The sequence below is a fragment of the Oreochromis niloticus genome, linkage group LG16 (genome assembly GCF_001858045.2).
Source record: "Oreochromis niloticus isolate F11D_XX linkage group LG16, O_niloticus_UMD_NMBU, whole genome shotgun sequence".
NCBI classification, from domain to species: Eukaryota; Metazoa; Chordata; class Actinopteri; order Cichliformes; family Cichlidae; genus Oreochromis; species Oreochromis niloticus.
Genome location: NC_031987.2, coordinates 33,828,910 through 33,845,440, shown reverse-complemented (window position 1 = coordinate 33,845,440; position 16,531 = coordinate 33,828,910). Strand labels below are relative to the sequence as shown.

Sequence of the window (16,531 nt, the reverse complement as noted above, 5' to 3'; positions counted from 1 at the left end):
CAATTCACATTGCCGTGAGAAAATTGCTGTGAGTTTTACTTACACACAATATCTTTTGTCATGACAGGGCGCGATGGTTCACTTGGCTCCCCAAATCCAGCCTTGTTCTCAGCAGTGACTCTAAACTCGTACTCTACTCCCTCACTCAGGCCTTGCACCTTAAACCGCAGGTCAGGGATAGTCCGCTTACAGGCTCTGACCCATCTCAGTCCTTTTCTTTCTTTCCTCTCAACACAGTATCCTCTAATGTCACTTCCCCCATCTCGTACTGGTCTCTTCCATGAAATGGTGACAGCATTCCTACTAACATTATCAATGTCTGGGGTTGAGGGCGGACCTGGTGGGGCTGGGGAAACAGAAACAGGAAGGACATGCCTATTAGCTATATTTTTCATTTAAAGGATCCGCAAGATCCTATAGCTAAATTGCTTTTATTGTTTATTAATACACAGATATAAACCACATAAAAAATATAAACTTACAGAAACTATCAACCATTTTGACTGGACCAGACTGGGTTGAATCTCCTGTGCCATACTGGTTCACAGCAGACACTCTGAAAATGTATTCGTTGCCTTTAATCAGTTTGCTGACTACGTGTCTGCAATCCACGACATTTTCAGCTAGTTTGGTCCACTGTAGTCGGCTGGTTTCTCTCTTCTCAAGGATGTAGGATTTGATAGAAGAGCCTCCATCCTCCTCCGGTGGAAGCCAGGTCAGGGTACACTTTTCGGCTGAAATGTTACTGGCTTCAATCGGGCCTGGAGGTCCAGGAACATCTAAGACCTTCACCTTAACATGTTCTTCCTTAATGCCAAAGGGGTTGCTGGCAGTGATAGTGTACTCCCCTGTGTTCTTCCGACTTGCGTACTTAATAGCCAGAGTAGAGGAGGTTGGGGTACTGGTGATGGTGACAATGTCAGAAGTCTTCAACTCACGTCCTCCCTTGGACCACGCTGCAGTAGGTGGAGGTTTGCCCACAATTTTAGAAGCTGAGATTACAATTGTGTCTCCTGCTCTGATGGCTATACCATCTTTCATTTCTGGGTCAATAGTGATGGTTGGAGGCTCTGTAGAGATGACAAAAAAAAGTTGTATTTTGCATTGTAGGCAGTTGTTGAAATTTTAAACGTTCAACAACTGAAAATTTCAAACTTTTCACAATTATTTTTAAGTCCTAACTACATATATACTTAAAGGGGGGGAAAAAATCAATAATCTACAGTCAACTCCAAAACTAGTCCAACTGTTTACCACTTAGCTTACCATATTCATCCTTGCAGGTCAAAAGCGGAGTAGGCTCTGAAGGAATACTGATGGCACCTGCAGCATTCCTGGCTCTGACTCTAAATTCATACTGGGATCCTTCAGTCAGGTCAGTGACGGTAAAAGCACAGCCCTGAATGTTGACATGATTTGCTTTCATCCAGGCCTTACCACTGGCCTCAAGTTTCTCTATGATATAACCAGTAAGCTTGTAGCCACCGTCATATTTGGGAGCTGTCCACATCAGAGTGACTGTGCTCCTGGTGATACTGATTACTTCAGGCTTGCCAGGAGGATCTGACATGACACAAAAGAGAAGACGGTTGTAAAGCATTTCAAAAAGAGACATGGTTGCCATAGCTCAGGTAACAAGTACTGTAAACAGTACAGAGTTGAATAAGATTAGAGCAAAAAAAAGATTCCAATAACAGTGGACTCACCAATAGGATCCAGGGCAACCACGGCCTCAGTGACTTTGCTAGCCTTTCCCAGGCCAGCCATGTTCATGGCCATTACCCTGAACTCATATTCTAATCCTTCTGTCAGTCCAGTGACTCTACATTCTTTTACTCTCAGAGGAGTCTTACTTGCCCGCTTCCACATCAGACTGTTCTTTTCCTTATACTCTATGTGATATCCTTGAGAAAACACAAAATTACTTCATCAGACTGATTGTTACTTGCTGTTTGCTCATACTTAGCATGTACATTGATCACTGTTTGTTACCAGTAACTGGGGCACCGCCAGTGTCCTTTGGATCAACCCAAGTCAAGATGGCTGATTCATGCCTGATGCTCACAATTTCTGGTGGAGCAGGTGCCCCGGGAACATCTGGAGGAAGAAGAGAAAGCAAGAGGAAGACATTATTAATATGTGTAATAAAATGTATTGAAACACCTCAGTTCAGTATAATGCAGATGGTGTCATTGCACGAGAAAGACTGATTAAAAAAAGCCCTAAACAAAGCTGTAGTTTCATTTAATTTTCTAGTATTTTAAAAGTACATTTGTAAAACAAATACTTCAGGTCTTATAATGAGCACTAAATGTTGCTAAAACAGAGTACTAGAGATGATTTCGCCCCTTTTTATTAAAAAAAAATTAGAGACAATGTCTTGACAAGACAAAAAGATCTGAAGTATAATCAGTTATAAATTAACAGTGGTAGTAGTCAATGGCCATACTTACTGAAGGGATGCTGGGCAACGACTGGGTCAGACCTCAGATGTTCTCCAACCCCATACTTGTTCTCAGCGAACACTCTAAAGATGTATTCTATCCCTTCGTGGAGTCTGATCACTCTCATGGTGGTCTTCTGGATGGCAGAAGCCACTGTAGCCCACTTGTTATCTGTTGTTCTCCTCTTCTCCACAATGTAATTAGACACCTCTGCACCACCATCATCTTTGGGTGGTCCCCACTCTAGTGTGATGGCATCGGCAGTTATCTCATCAAATGTAATGGGTCCAGTGCAGATACCGGGTTTGCCAACCACCTTCAGCTGGAACTTGCAGTCCTTTGAGCCAGCACTGTTCCTGACGTTTATAGTGTAGGTGTCAGCATCTCCTCTCTGGCAGTCTCGAATCAGTAAGGTGGTGATACCCTGAGATGCTTCAACACACATCCGGCCAGTATCACCCAGTCCCATATCGCCCTTCTTCCAGGTAGCAGTGGGGTTTGGAACTCCAGTGATGGGGATGTTAATGCGTGTTGTGCTGCCCTCCTTAACCACACAGCAGCCATCGTGCAGATTGCTTAAGTTGCAGTTGGGTAGCACTGAAGTTCAAAAGGATAATCATCATTAAAAAGTTAAACATTATAATTTTAGTATAACTAAGAATAGCATGATGGCATTTTTACCAAATTGGTCCTTTGCAACAGCAGTGAGCTCAGTGGGTGGTCCCTCTCCAGACTCGTTGAGTGCCTTGACCCTGAAAGAATACTCCTTGCCTTCTGTCAGTTCTCCAATAGTGTGTGAGGTATTCTTGCCTTTCACGATCTGCTTCCACTTCTCCTCGCCTTCACCCTGCTCCAAGATGTATGCAGTAATATAACTTCCACCATCATTGATTGGCTTCTTCCAGGACAGGGTGATAGAGTTCTTTGTAGTCTTCTGAGCTTTGAAGTCTGTCACTGGACCAGGTTGCTCTGCAGAGGAAGGACAAATGGACGAAGATTGAACATTTGTGTTTTTTTAAAATTGATTTTTAGCTACATATATAGTGTCTTTCTTTGAGCTCATGAATGCCACTGCATTCATGAGCTCAAAGTATATTTAAATTTAAGTATTAAATATCTTGTAACTACCAGAGGCCCTGATGCTGCCTGGGGTCTCACAGCCTTCTCCAATGCCGTATGCATTTTCAGCTAGAACTCTGAAGCAGTAGGCCTGTCCTGCCTCCAGGTTGGTGATCCTGAAGGAAATCTTAGGACAATCTGCTGACACACAGGTCCAGGCTTTCCTCTCAGCCAAACGTTTCTCTACGATGTAGTTCTTAACTGGACTACCACCATCAATCAGTGGGGCATCCCAGGTGATGCAGGCATGGGTTCTGGAGGTTTCCTTCACAGTCAGGTTTAAGGGTGGGCCTGGAGAATCTAAGTGGGCAAGAGAAGCAATTTCTTTGCCTTATAGCTTTCAGAAAGTTATACAGGCACGAGTACAAATGCATGTCTGGAGTGAAAACACACATTAAGCCTATGTGTGCACTCTATATTTATTAAAAAAAACCACTTTCTTTCTTCATGCTGATATTTCTGATATTTTTTATATAATCATGTATATGTTCTACTTTTTTACACATTTTAAGGTGAAAACTAGGTTCGACTCCATTTAGTACATTTAATGTTTAATTTTTAAAACCACCATTTCAAGAATTTTATTTCAGCTTGATGCAAGCTAAGAAAAATCTCTTGATAGATTTGAACTATCAATCAGTGAAAAGGTTTTTCACTAACTTGGTTTCATTTACATGTCTACATTGCATGTGACAGTCCAACTCACTGGGGTGTGTGCACTCAACATTTTATATGACAGAAATTCTTACCAAGGACCTTTACTACGATGGTGTAGCTCTTAGAGCCACTGCTGTTCTCCAGTGACAGAACATATTTGCCAGAATCATATCTGTTAACATCCTCAATCATCAGTAGGGTGTCCCAGTCCGATGTCTTGATCAGTAGTCCTTGCCTTTCCTTCAAATTAGCATCAACTTTAGTCCATGTCACCTTCGGTGCTGGGCGTCCTCTCAGTGGTACATAGAGCCTCATGGTTACTCCAGCTCGCAGAACCAAAGCTTTTCTCAGGTCAGCGTCAAGCTCAGCTTCAGGAGCAACTGGAGGAAACAAAGGGTGGGTCATTAACAGTGTTGGAGAAGTTACTTTGAAAAAGTAATTAATTATAGTTACTAGTTACTTCTTCAAAAAAGTAAATGAGTTAGTAACAGAGTTACAAGATTTTAAAAGTAATTGAAAAGTAACTATTGCGTTACTTTAAAAAAACATCCAGGGTATAATTGGCCATTTTAACTACTTTTGATTTTCCCTCCACATTTCACCTTTAAAAACTATTTGCTTTGCCTTGTTTGGTATCATCCTTTTCAGCACAACCTCGCGTGTCTGAATTTACAGTTATGTTTTCATTTTGACATACTGTATTAACACAATTGATCTAAAATCAGACAAAAAACATAAAATCCGAGTAGAAAAAGTGATATTTTTTACTGTAACAACCCCAAACATCTTTAATGAATCATATTTCATAACTTCAAATGCAAATATTAATTGTCAATTTTAAAATCCTATGCACAAGTTTTGCAAACAACAAAGTTATTTGCATCCATTTACCTTTGACCCTTTTTTAAATAACCATTTCAAACTATTTACAGAACAATCAGCTGTTCTTCAATAAGATGCCACACAAATTATTTGTGCCACTCCAAAAAAATCATTTCTGTCCACTATAAAGGAGAACATCACAGCCTGATACCTGCAGGTCTGACAGCAGCAGGTGTATCACTGCTGTTTCTACCTGGAGACAGCAGTCGCCTCATTGTTCTAACACACAACACAAAACTATCCACAACACTACACACTAACTACACATGACAACACATTAACTACACACTCCAAACACGCTAAACGTCACAAATCTCACATCTCAAAACTCGCTCTCTCTCTCTCTCTCTCTCGCCATCACTCCTAAAACTTCCCCCTCTTCCTAAACAACCAAATGTCATGTTGCCATATCATTTTTTTGATTGGTTGACATGGTGCATTTTTCCACCAACAGGAACGGGCAGTTGTTTTTTTTTGTTTGTTTGTTTTTTTGTTTGGTCATAAGCAGAGGTCTCGCTGCGCTGTGCTTAGACAGTAAACATGAAACTATTGAGGAAAAAACGCCGCGTATATCTTGTTTATCATGACTCTGGTTTTACGTGGCCTATCAACACAATTTATAAATTGATATATATCACCTTGTTGCTTTGTCATCTTGAAGTGGTCATGTGATTGGCTTATCACGACTACTTTATTCTTCCTCAGTCAAACAGCAGCACTCATGCGATTGTTTTGCCCCCTGAGCTCCAGGTGTTGTGCCAAAAAGTGATTGCCGTCCGCGGGAGCGCGCAGCTGCTTAAAGTTGTAGCGTCCAGATTACTTACAGCTACTTCCGTGCAGCTGATATAAGATGCGGTAAACTGAACACAGCTTCAACCGTCTGTTTGTTGAAAAATAGTAACGCAACCGCGCCGCATTTTCATGTTATTAATGATAACGGCGTTGTAACGATAGGAATAGTAATTAGTTAGATGACTCGTTACTGAAAGAAGTAACGCCGTTAGTAACGCTGTTACTTGTAACACCGTTATTCCCATCACTGGTCATTAATTACAATGACTAACTTAACTGTTATGTCATCTGTTAGTTGCCATTATTTCTTCTGTTAATCTGTCTTGCCCATTAGGCAGTATTCTCTTTTCACAGTGCTAACTTGTCCTACTGAAAATATTAAGTGTTAATTTTGGCTAATACCAAGAAAGTCTTAGTTTATCAAGTTCACCAAGAACGATATTAATTATTGACAATATGCTTTATTAATAAAGTTAATTCGCTAGTGGAAACAAGTAATATAATATATAAATTAAGAAGATAACCACAAAGGCCAGACCAGCAATTTCAGTTACGCTAGAAAATTGCTGGTTGGTCAAATTTTTCTAATAGTTAGACTTTATGAAAATGATATGAGAAATTCTATGTTGGATTAGTTAAATGGTTATTTCACTTTCTTCTATTACCACTGAGCCAGTTAGTAGTCATACAATCTGATCTCCATAATGCCATATGCATTAAAGTTATTTAATGAAATGGAGTTCCTCTTTAACAGTGATACACTGTGATATAGTAATGAGAGATAAGGTATACTACTGTATTTGTTGACACAGTCTCTCCTTCAAAGCCAAGCTAACTTGATTGATTTTTATATTGCCTCTTGATTTAATTCTTTTTTCTTTTAGAGATTCAGCAATAGCCACACATATTCATAACAATGATTTAGACATAAGCTGCTGATCTCCGGTGGAAACACCCCACAGAAAACCAGTAAATTAAACCAGTAAACTAAACAATTTTCCTTTTGGAAATTATTTATCTAAATAGTGTTGAATCAGAAACAGCTGGGAACATACTTAGGATATCCTTAGGCATGTAGTTTCCAGGCACCTCGCTGGGCTCACTGTAGCCAATCTTGTTAACAGCCGTGACTCTGAACTGGTACTCAGTGTTGTCCATCAGGCCTGTCAGCAAGAATTTTGTGGCCTGGAGTTTCTTTGGCACATTGCATCTTGTCCAGCTCTCTGCATCAACTCGCTTGCATTCAACCAAGTATCCAATGATCTCACAGCCACCATCATATGCTGGTTTGGTCCAGCTAAGGCTAATTGACGTCTTGGTAGAGTCCACCACCTTGGGGAAGGCAGGTGGCCCGGGAGGATCTAAAGAATTATTTATGAATAATTAGTTGTCTGAAGCATTTTACTTTCATTTAGAAAGTGTGTTTTAAAGCAGATACTCACAGACAGGGTCAACAGCCAGGGCACCATTTGAAGCGTCGCTGGGTTTCCCAAGACCAGCCTTGTTTATAGCAATTACTCTGAACTCATATTCAGAGCCCTCAGTCAGTTGAGTGGCCTTAATGGTCCTATCAATGACTGGTCGGCGGTTAACCTTAGCCCAGCTCAGCTCAGTGGCCTCACGTTTCTCCAACATGTAGCCAAGGATGGGAGACTTGCCATCATTGGCTGGAGCCTTCCAGCTGACTGTCATGGAGTTCTTTGTGATGTTGGTGATGACAGGTGGCTCACATGGACCAGGAACATCTGACATAAGAGATAATGTTTAAATTCTCTTCCATTAGCGTCTGTCTTTATTTTTGGTCATCAATAAGCAAGATGGGCTACACCAACTTTGATCAACATGGTGTTATAGAGGAATAAAAAACTTACACATTAGCCATGTCACACAATTCACAATTTGAAAAATTGAATTTAAGTAAAAAATGTCAAGATATATATCAAATCACAGTAATTTTAATGATTTAAGCATGGTCAAGCTAATATGAGACTTTCAAAATGTATCATAGAGATGTGGGAGAAAGGTTTATGCAGTCAGTAAAACATGCATGCTTTCATTTTTTCATTTTATTCTCCTCACGTAGAATATAGTGAGTTTTCTTACCATAAGGATTCTTGACCGTGACACCGTCAGTCATAATGGGATCTCCCACACCATACTGGTTCTCAGCACTGACTCGGAACTGATATTCATGTCCTTCAATAAGCTTCTCCACTGAACAGTCAGTGATGTGTCCATGGATGTTTGAGGTGACCAGTGCCCAGTTGGCCCTGCTAGTCTCACGCTTCTCAATGATGTAGTTAGTGATTTCAGAACCGCCATCTGCAAGTGGTGGCTCCCATCGCAGCTTAACACGGTCAGCAAACACCTTAGTAATTTTCACTGAGGCTGGAGGGCCTGGTTTGTCTGTGGTAGAAAAAACACAAGGATAAGCTTTTTCTCTCAAAACATGAAACGCTAGCTAAAGCACTACAATAAAATGAACTAACATAACTTTAGCTTACCGAGTACTTTGACCTTTATGGTGGCGTACTTGGTGCCATTGACATTTTCAGCTGTGATAGTGTAGTCCCCAGTCTCTTTCCTGGTGACAGAGTATAGCTCCAGCAGATGAACATGTTTCTTTTGTGACATCTTCATTCCCTCAGCAAGGACCAGAGGTACTCCATCCTTCTTCCAGCTCACTTTGGGAAGTGGTTTGCCAAAGACCTCAGCATCCAGGAAGACATTTTCTCCAGCTTTCACCACAATCAGGTTTTTCATGTTAACACCCACTTCCACACGAGGAGCAACTGCATAGAAGGGAAAAAAACCCCTCATGATTATTTGTATATAACTGTATTTGTGTATCACTTTTGTTACTGTGCAGAGTTGTACCATTCTCTGCGATGACAGGAATAGGGTCAGATAGCTCGGATGGAAGGCTGATGTTAATTGCGGTCTTGGCGATGACTCTAAACTGGTATTGTTGACCCTCCTCTAGGTTAGTCACCACATAGTTCTCTGTCTGGATGTTCATGCAGTTGGCATTGCAGCGAGTCCACTTCTCTTCTGGAAGCTTTGTGTATTCCACGTAGTAGCCAATCAACTTGCTGCCACCGTCATGCTTTGGACGGCCCCACACTAATGATACAGTGTTCTTGGTCACATCCATGGGCTCGGGTTTTCCTGGTGGGTCTAGATAGAAAAAAACAAACACAAATGAACAGTTGTAGACTACACTGTTTAAATAACAAAGAATGAACTTGAATGCAAAAGAGTGCAAAGAGTTGTTAGTGCCATTGGCCTAAAAACTACATTTCTGATCTCAGCAATATATCCTGAAATTAAAAAGAAAATATATTAACCAGAAAAAGTAGACTTTGAATCATTCTGATATGAGTCAAAGAAGATTGTGGGTGGGCAGGATTGTGTAGATGGTTTTGACATGGAATAATTAAACTATTGATTTTATCATTGAATTGCAGCATCTGTAATCATTTAATTGTTTTCTCCTCAGTTTTTGTGGGTATTGAATCAACTACAGCATGTTTATTTAAAGCAGAGGTTCCCTAGCTTTACTGTTATATACTTTACTATAATACTGTTGAGTTGATATTGATTGATTGATAATTTTAAAAAAAAGTGTAACTGATTGATCAACTGATAGACAGAAAAATAGAATTCACCACTTTAATGTGAGAGCTAAAATGGGCTTCTGTATTTCAGATGTGGACGTGGGTATTTAAAAATAAATTCCCCTTATCTTTTTGTTTGACATGTATTAAAGGGCCTGGGGCTGAACTGAACCACTATTAAATATTTAGCCTTGGTACATGGAGCACGTTATCTAACAGGTGAGATACATTTTTATTCCACGGTTAAAAAGAATTAAAAAAAAAATCAAATGTTTGCTAGCTTCAACAAACTGATCAGGGAATGTTAAAACAGCAGAGGGCATACATAAAATGATGTATACGATGTTTTTTCCAGTTAATAAAAACATGAATGACATAAAAATGCAGCTGTGTTGTGAAGAGCTCTTTGAATTTAAAATTGTCATTTTTGTATTATTGGTTTTAACTGAAATTTATCAACAATATGGTGAAATGGTGAGAAAAATTATGATGTTTTTCTAGTTATAAGAAGTGTTCATACCGACAGCAGTCCTGGCAGTGATGAAGTCTGTCTGTTTACAAGGTTTGCCCTGTCCAGCCTGGTTTTGTGCTGACACCCTGAAGCTGTACTCCAGGCCTTCAATCAGGCCTGTGCAGGTGTACTGAGTGGCTTTGACCAGAGTCTCATTAGCCTTTACCCACAGAAGGCTATTCCTCTCCTTCTTTTCAATGCAATATCCAGTGATGGGGCTCCCACCATCAGTGCTGGGACGCTCCCATGATAGGATGACGAAATCCTTGTTGACCTTGTTTATCTGCAGGTTTCTGGGTTCACTCGGAGGATCTTTGGGGAAAAAACCCATTAACACATAATGTTATTCTTGTAATGCTGGGAAGCTATGATACATATTAGAATGCAAATGCTCACCAAATGGATATCTGGCAATCATCCTCTCAGAGTAGGTAGGCTCAGAGACGCCAAACCTGTTTTCAGCACGAACACGGAAGCTGTACTCTTTGCCAGGTGTCAGTTTGGTCATTCTGAAGCTCGTCTTTGTGCAAGATGTAGAAATGGTGACCCAATCACCCTGGCTAACATCACACTTCTCTACAATGTAGTTGGTGATGTTGCTACCACCATCCTCCTGTGGCGAGTTCCAGAGCAGTGTGCACGCATCTATGTCCAGTTCAGTGATCTCCAAAGGAGCTTCAGGGGGTCCAGGGATGTCTGAGACACAGACAGCACACACGTTGATAATGGAAGGCAAAGCAAAGTACTGTTGATGTGTTTACAAGAACCAGCGGTGTAAAAAGTTTCCGTTCTAACTTACCCATGACGATGACTTTGAGGATCTGATTAATCTTGGCAGTACTGTTCTCAGCTGACAGGCTGTAGTAACCACTATCCTTTCTTGTTACATTCTTTATAATAAGTGTGGTAGTTGTCAGCGTCTTTACAATGGACAGGCGATCAGAGGTCAGCACATCCTCATTGCCCTGCTTCCACTTGCAGACGGGAGCAGGTTTACCTGCCACAATAGCCTCAATCGTCATCTTGGATCCAGCTCTGACTGTCACAATGTCAGGCATGATTATCTTTGGAGCCACTGAGAGGAAGACAAAATATCAATAGTTACTTCTGTATTTCACATGATTTAAACTTTTTGATTGACCTACATAAATGACAGTGTCTCAGTTACTATTATCCATACTAGTATGAGGAAATGTTTAAACTTGTCTACTCACTGAGCTGCTCCTTAACTTCAAACATTCCCTCAGCCTCTCGAGCCAAACTGACTCCCACTGAGTTCCTAGCAGCCACTCTGAACTTATACTTCTTTCCTTCTTTCAGACCAACTACCACGATAGTCAGGTCTTTGACCACAGAATATGGTGTCCATTTGTCCTCAGGTGCACCCTCCTCCTGGTAATCCACCACATAACCATTGATTTTGGCACCTCCATCCCTGAGTGGTTTTAGCCAGCCCAGTGTAGCACTGTTCTTGGTGATCTCTAACACGTCCATCTTCTTTGGAGGGTCTGGCTCACCTGAATCCAAAACAAAGCAGGGATTAGGAACAATTAACAAAACAGACTAAATTCAGAGGCAGAAGAACACAGAACTTACTGATTGGGTCAACAGCCAAGTAGGACCTGGGTGAGTCCTGAGGAACTCCAATGCCATACTTGTTGCAGGCCATGACTCTGAAGTAATACTCAATGCCAGGTGTGAGGTTGGTGACCTTGAAGCTAGTCTTCTTCAGGTCCTCTATGCACTTGGTCCAGGTCTTCCTATCAACCTCTCGTTTCTCCACAACGTAATTGAGGATGGGGCTGCCTCCGTCATTCTCTGGTGGCAACCAGGAGAGTTGAGCTGTTGTTTTGGTGATGTCAGTGGCATCCAGGCTGCCAACCGGCCCAGGTGTGTCTGTGGACAAAATTTTTAAATCAAAGACATGACAGTTTCCTCATTAGTGTCCAGTCTTTTTAAACGGTTTTAAAAGTTATTAAAAGAAAATACACCATTTGACATTCATTTTTTGTTTCTCACCAAGGACTTTGACACGGACAAATATTGCTTTCTCTCCAGCTGAGTTGGACAGAGTGAGTGAATATTTTCCAGAATCCTCTCTGGTGCTCTCAGGGATAACAAGGAAGGACATGGTGTCAACCTGGTCCACGTGACCTCGGCGGACTACATTGTCCACACCCAACCGCTTCCACGTAACCTTGGGGGCAGGCCTTCCTCTGATCACGGCGAAAAGCCTTATAGGACAACCAGCCCTCACAGAAAGGCCTTTCCTCAGACTGGCATCCAGCTCAATTTCTGGAGCCTCTGTTTCACATGAAAAACAAATGAATGTTTAGTGTCATCAACTTTGGAAAATTTACAAGACTACTGTACTGTAATATAAAACATTTATTGAGGCACAGAATCTGATGACTTCTTACCCAGGATCTCCTTGGGAGACACTGCCTCCTTCAAATAAGCATGGCGTCCCCAGCCCACCTGGTTTTGGGCTGACACCTTGAACTCATACTCCTGCTTTTCATCAAGCTGGCCAATAGTAAATTCTGTGAGCACCAGTGGTCCATGAGTATCAATTCTCTTCCAGCCCACTGTGGGATTCTCAGGGTCCGCCTCACTTTTCAGCCTCAGGTCCAAGCTATAGCCAATAATGGGGGCGCCACCGTCATAGACAGGTTTAGACCAGGACAGAGTGATAGAGGTTTTTGTGCTGTCGGCCACCTTCAGGGCTGCAGGGGGACCAGGTGGCTCTGTAGGTGGAGACAGTGAAACAAAACTCATTATGAATGCTGAAATAAAAGACTAAAAGACGAAGCTTGTCAAATCTTAAACCCCATTGTCTGGCATTTTACATGTTCTTCGGCTCTACCACAGAAAAACAAAACAACCCCCCCCCCACTTGAACTCCTTAATAGTAAAGTTGTGACAGCAAACTCACCAATAGGATCTTTGGCTGCAACTGGTCTGCAAGGTTTACTGGGATCTCCCAGACCGACATCATTCTCAGCTCTCACTCTGAACTGGTACTCATGGTTTGGAATCAAGTTGGTTACTTTCATGCGTCTCTCAGAGATTGGGCTCTTAGTGCAGGGCACCCAGCGCACTGCCCTCTTCTCTTTCCTTTCAAGGATGTAGCCAGTGATTGACTTTCCGCCATCATTCTCAGGAGGAGCCCAGACCACAGTCATCTCATCTTTACTCACCTGGATAATAATAATAATAATGGATTGCATTTATATACACACTGTTGGAGGCAAGCTACAGTTGTAGCCACAGCTGCCCTGGGGCAGACTGACAGAAGCGAGGCTGCCATATCGCGCCATCGGCCCCTCTGGCCAACACCAGTAGGCGGTAGGGTAAAGTGTCTTGCCCAAGGACACAACGACCAGGACAGAGAGAGCAGGGGGATCGAACCGGCAAGGTTGCCGGTTCGGATCACAAAACAATTATTATAGCTATGTTAATTACTATGTTATAAAACTTGAAGATGTTGAAATGTTTTCCATGAGACACAATTTCAAATAAAATCGAGTAGAGAGTATACAAAATTTTACCTTGGTGACTTCAGGGGCTTCAGGGGGTCCAGGTTTGTTGAACTGAGTCTTGACAGTTACAGGCTTACTCTCCATGGCAGGGCCAGTTCCCATCTTGTTTTCTGCCCTCACTCTGAATATGTATTCATTGCCCTCCACCAAACGACTGACATTGCAGTATGGTGTGACCACAGAGGCTGAATATGTGGACCAAACCATCCTCCTGGTTTCACATTTCTCTAGAATGTAGCTGTCCACCTCACAACCTCCATCATCCTCTGGAGCATCCCAAACCACTCTGCACTTGTCAGCTCCGATGCCAGTAACCCTCAGGTCTCTCACTGGGCCGGGAATGTCCAGGACATTAACATTGGCATATGCTGTGAAAGTCCCGGCCGAGTTGGTGGCAGTGATAATGTATTTTCCTGTGTCACTACGCTTGGACTTAGTCATCAGAAATTTTGAGTAGTCTGGGCCAGTTTCATAGCTTATTCTGGGATTGTCTCCAGTAGCCTTATCTTTCATCCATTTAACCTCAGGCTGGGGCTTTCCTCTCAGAGCAGCCTCCATCCTGACTGACTCTCCAGCTTTTACTGTCAGTGTTCCAGCCAACTTCAGGTCAATGACAGGCTTCTGGATCTCCTCCCTCACCAGAATATCTGCAAGTTTTACCCAGGCACTCTCACCTCCTTCACTGACAGTCTGCACTCTGGATAACAAATTGTAAAAATAAAGGTAAATAAAGGTAGATAGCTGGATAACCCTTACAGAACACAATTTCTGATCACATAAACACCCAACTAAACAATCAGTAATTGCAAATTAGAAATGAAGTAACCTACCTGAAGGTGTACGTCTGATTTTCCACACACTTATCAGCCAAAAAGAAGGTGTCTGTGAGAGTAGTGGTGTTGAGTTTTTCCCACTGCTCCGCATCTTTAGTTTTACACTCCAGGTTGTAGGACAGATGGGGGCTTCCACCATCATAGTCAGGCTTCCGCCACCTCAAATTGACATAGTTCTTACCAATGTCAATTGCTCTGAAGTTCTCAGGCTCACCGGGCTTGTCAATAGGGTCAATGGCCAATGTAGGAGTTTTGGTCTCCACGGAGGGTCCTGGTCCTATTTTGTTCTCAGCACAGACACGGAACAGGTACTCATGGCCTTCCATCAGCTTTGCCTTGATCTTACGATTAGTGCAGTGGGAAGAGATCATAGACCACATGCTAATACTAGGCTCTCTGCACTCCACAATGTAGTTGGTGATCTCGGATCCACCATTGTCCTTAGGGCTCTCCCAGTTGATCATGCATGAGTCCTTGGTGACATAGGTTACATTCAGATTCTGGCAGTGGCTGGGTCGGTCTAGCACATTAACGGTGATTGTGCGGGAAGCCTCACCACCTTCATTTGAAGCTTTCAGAATATATTTGCCATGGTCATTCCTTGTAGCTTCCTTGATCTTTAGGTGGACTAAAGGAAGATTCTGCAGGATGGTAACACGTTTGCTGTTCTCTAGAATAGTCTCTTCTTTTGACCAAAAAACTTCAGGATCAGGGCGAGCCTTGATGTAACCAATGATGTTGATGTTGTGTCCAACACGCACAGTAACACAATCTCGACAAGTGGCCTCCATCTCAATCTCTGGAGGTATAAGAATATCCTGAGCAGTGACTGATTCTGGGATTTCTCTCGGCTCCCCGTCTCCAATCATGTTTGTAGCAAAGACTCTGAATCTATAGGTCACACCCTCTTCCAGAGCCTTCACCCTGTAGGCACACTGCTTGATCAAGTCATCCAGGTTGACTTTTTTCCATTCTTCAGCGCTAGCTTTCTTCATCTCCACAGTGTAACCAAGGATTGGGCTGCCTCCGTCTTTGGTAGGTTTGGTCCACACCAGGTCAGCAGTGGCCCTGCTGTAATCTTTAACTTTAGGATTGACAGGGGGACTCGGGACAGTGATGGGCCTGCAGGGCTTGCAGGGGTCAGAGATGGGGGAGGGGCCACTATATCCAGCAATATTTTCAGCAAATACTCTGAACTCATACTCGCTGCCCTCGTAGAGGCCCAGGACTCGGTACCTCAGGTCCTTGCAAGGTGTCTTGTTGACACGGATCCACTTTCCTCCCTTGTGTCTGCGCTCAATGATGTAGCCAGTGATCTGACTGCCACCATCAGTTAGGGGCATAGTCCAGCCAAGTGTAACAGCATCCTCCGAGGTATCATAGGATTGTGGCTTACCAGGTGCACTAGGGGGCATGAAGGAGTGCTCAGCAACAGTGGGCTTGCTCTCCAGAGGGGCACCAATGCCCATCTTGTTCTCAGCACGAATGCGAACTACATATTCTACTCCTTTCTGAAGGCGAGTGATCCGGAGCTTCGTGGCAAGGCTACCAGAACTCACACCTCCCCACGTTTCTTTGTTGGACTCTCTTTTCTCCACAATGTAATTGGTTATAGGGGTCCCACCATCATCTTTAGGAGGACGCCATTCAATTGTCATGGAATCTGGCATGACCTCCAGTATGTTGACAGGTCCAATCGGAGCAGCTGGAACATCGAGTACAGTGACATTTAAGGCCACCGTCTTGGTTCCTGCTGGGTTGGACACAGTGAGCAGGTAGGTTCCAGTGTGGTTTCTGGTGCACTCATTAATGCTGAGAATAGTGGAGAAATTATCAGTGTCAATCTTAATGTTGCCCTGGCTGGTGATCTCCTCTCCTTCGATGGACCACTTGGCAGTTGGGACAGGGATTCCTCTCATTATAGCTGGCAGTCTGATGGTAGTCCCGGCCTTCACAATGATGCCCTCAGTGAGTTTAACATCAACTTCAACAATTGGGGGCACTGTGCAAAAAGAGGTCACCTCACATTACTAGACTCATATGAAACAAATATGAAACAAACTTAAATTACTCAGACTTTACCAGTTAGAGCCTTATCAACAGTTTCTTTTTTTCATTAAGATCATCTGCCTCC

The 16,531-nt window shown here is 42.7% G+C and overlaps 1 protein-coding gene across 22 annotated transcripts in view; it reads right to left on the bottom strand.

The window, feature by feature from the left end:
• Window positions 1-16,531, bottom strand: part of ttn.2 (titin, tandem duplicate 2) — a 217,833-nt gene that overhangs the window by 45,902 nt on the left and 155,400 nt on the right. For all 22 annotated transcript variants that reach the window (XM_025903577.1, XM_025903582.1, XM_025903581.1 and 19 more), the window contains 24 exons: window positions 14,395-16,399; window positions 13,574-14,261; window positions 12,958-13,222; window positions 12,443-12,769; window positions 12,042-12,326; window positions 11,619-11,918; window positions 11,237-11,539; window positions 10,822-11,097; window positions 10,419-10,718; window positions 10,032-10,334; window positions 8,772-9,071; window positions 8,399-8,686; window positions 7,998-8,300; window positions 7,337-7,639; window positions 6,950-7,255; window positions 4,313-4,600; window positions 3,573-3,863; window positions 3,126-3,413; window positions 2,454-3,041; window positions 1,993-2,097; window positions 1,707-1,904; window positions 1,267-1,563; window positions 483-1,070; window positions 44-346 (listed from right to left, as the gene is read on the bottom strand). In XM_025903577.1, coding sequence (XP_025759362.1) covers window positions 44-346; window positions 483-1,070; window positions 1,267-1,563; window positions 1,707-1,904; window positions 1,993-2,097; window positions 2,454-3,041; window positions 3,126-3,413; window positions 3,573-3,863; window positions 4,313-4,600; window positions 6,950-7,255; window positions 7,337-7,639; window positions 7,998-8,300; window positions 8,399-8,686; window positions 8,772-9,071; window positions 10,032-10,334; window positions 10,419-10,718; window positions 10,822-11,097; window positions 11,237-11,539; window positions 11,619-11,918; window positions 12,042-12,326; window positions 12,443-12,769; window positions 12,958-13,222; window positions 13,574-14,261; window positions 14,395-16,399 — 9,498 coding nt within the window. The remainder of the gene's footprint in view (window positions 1-43; window positions 347-482; window positions 1,071-1,266; window positions 1,564-1,706; window positions 1,905-1,992; window positions 2,098-2,453; window positions 3,042-3,125; window positions 3,414-3,572; window positions 3,864-4,312; window positions 4,601-6,949; window positions 7,256-7,336; window positions 7,640-7,997; window positions 8,301-8,398; window positions 8,687-8,771; window positions 9,072-10,031; window positions 10,335-10,418; window positions 10,719-10,821; window positions 11,098-11,236; window positions 11,540-11,618; window positions 11,919-12,041; window positions 12,327-12,442; window positions 12,770-12,957; window positions 13,223-13,573; window positions 14,262-14,394; window positions 16,400-16,531) is intronic.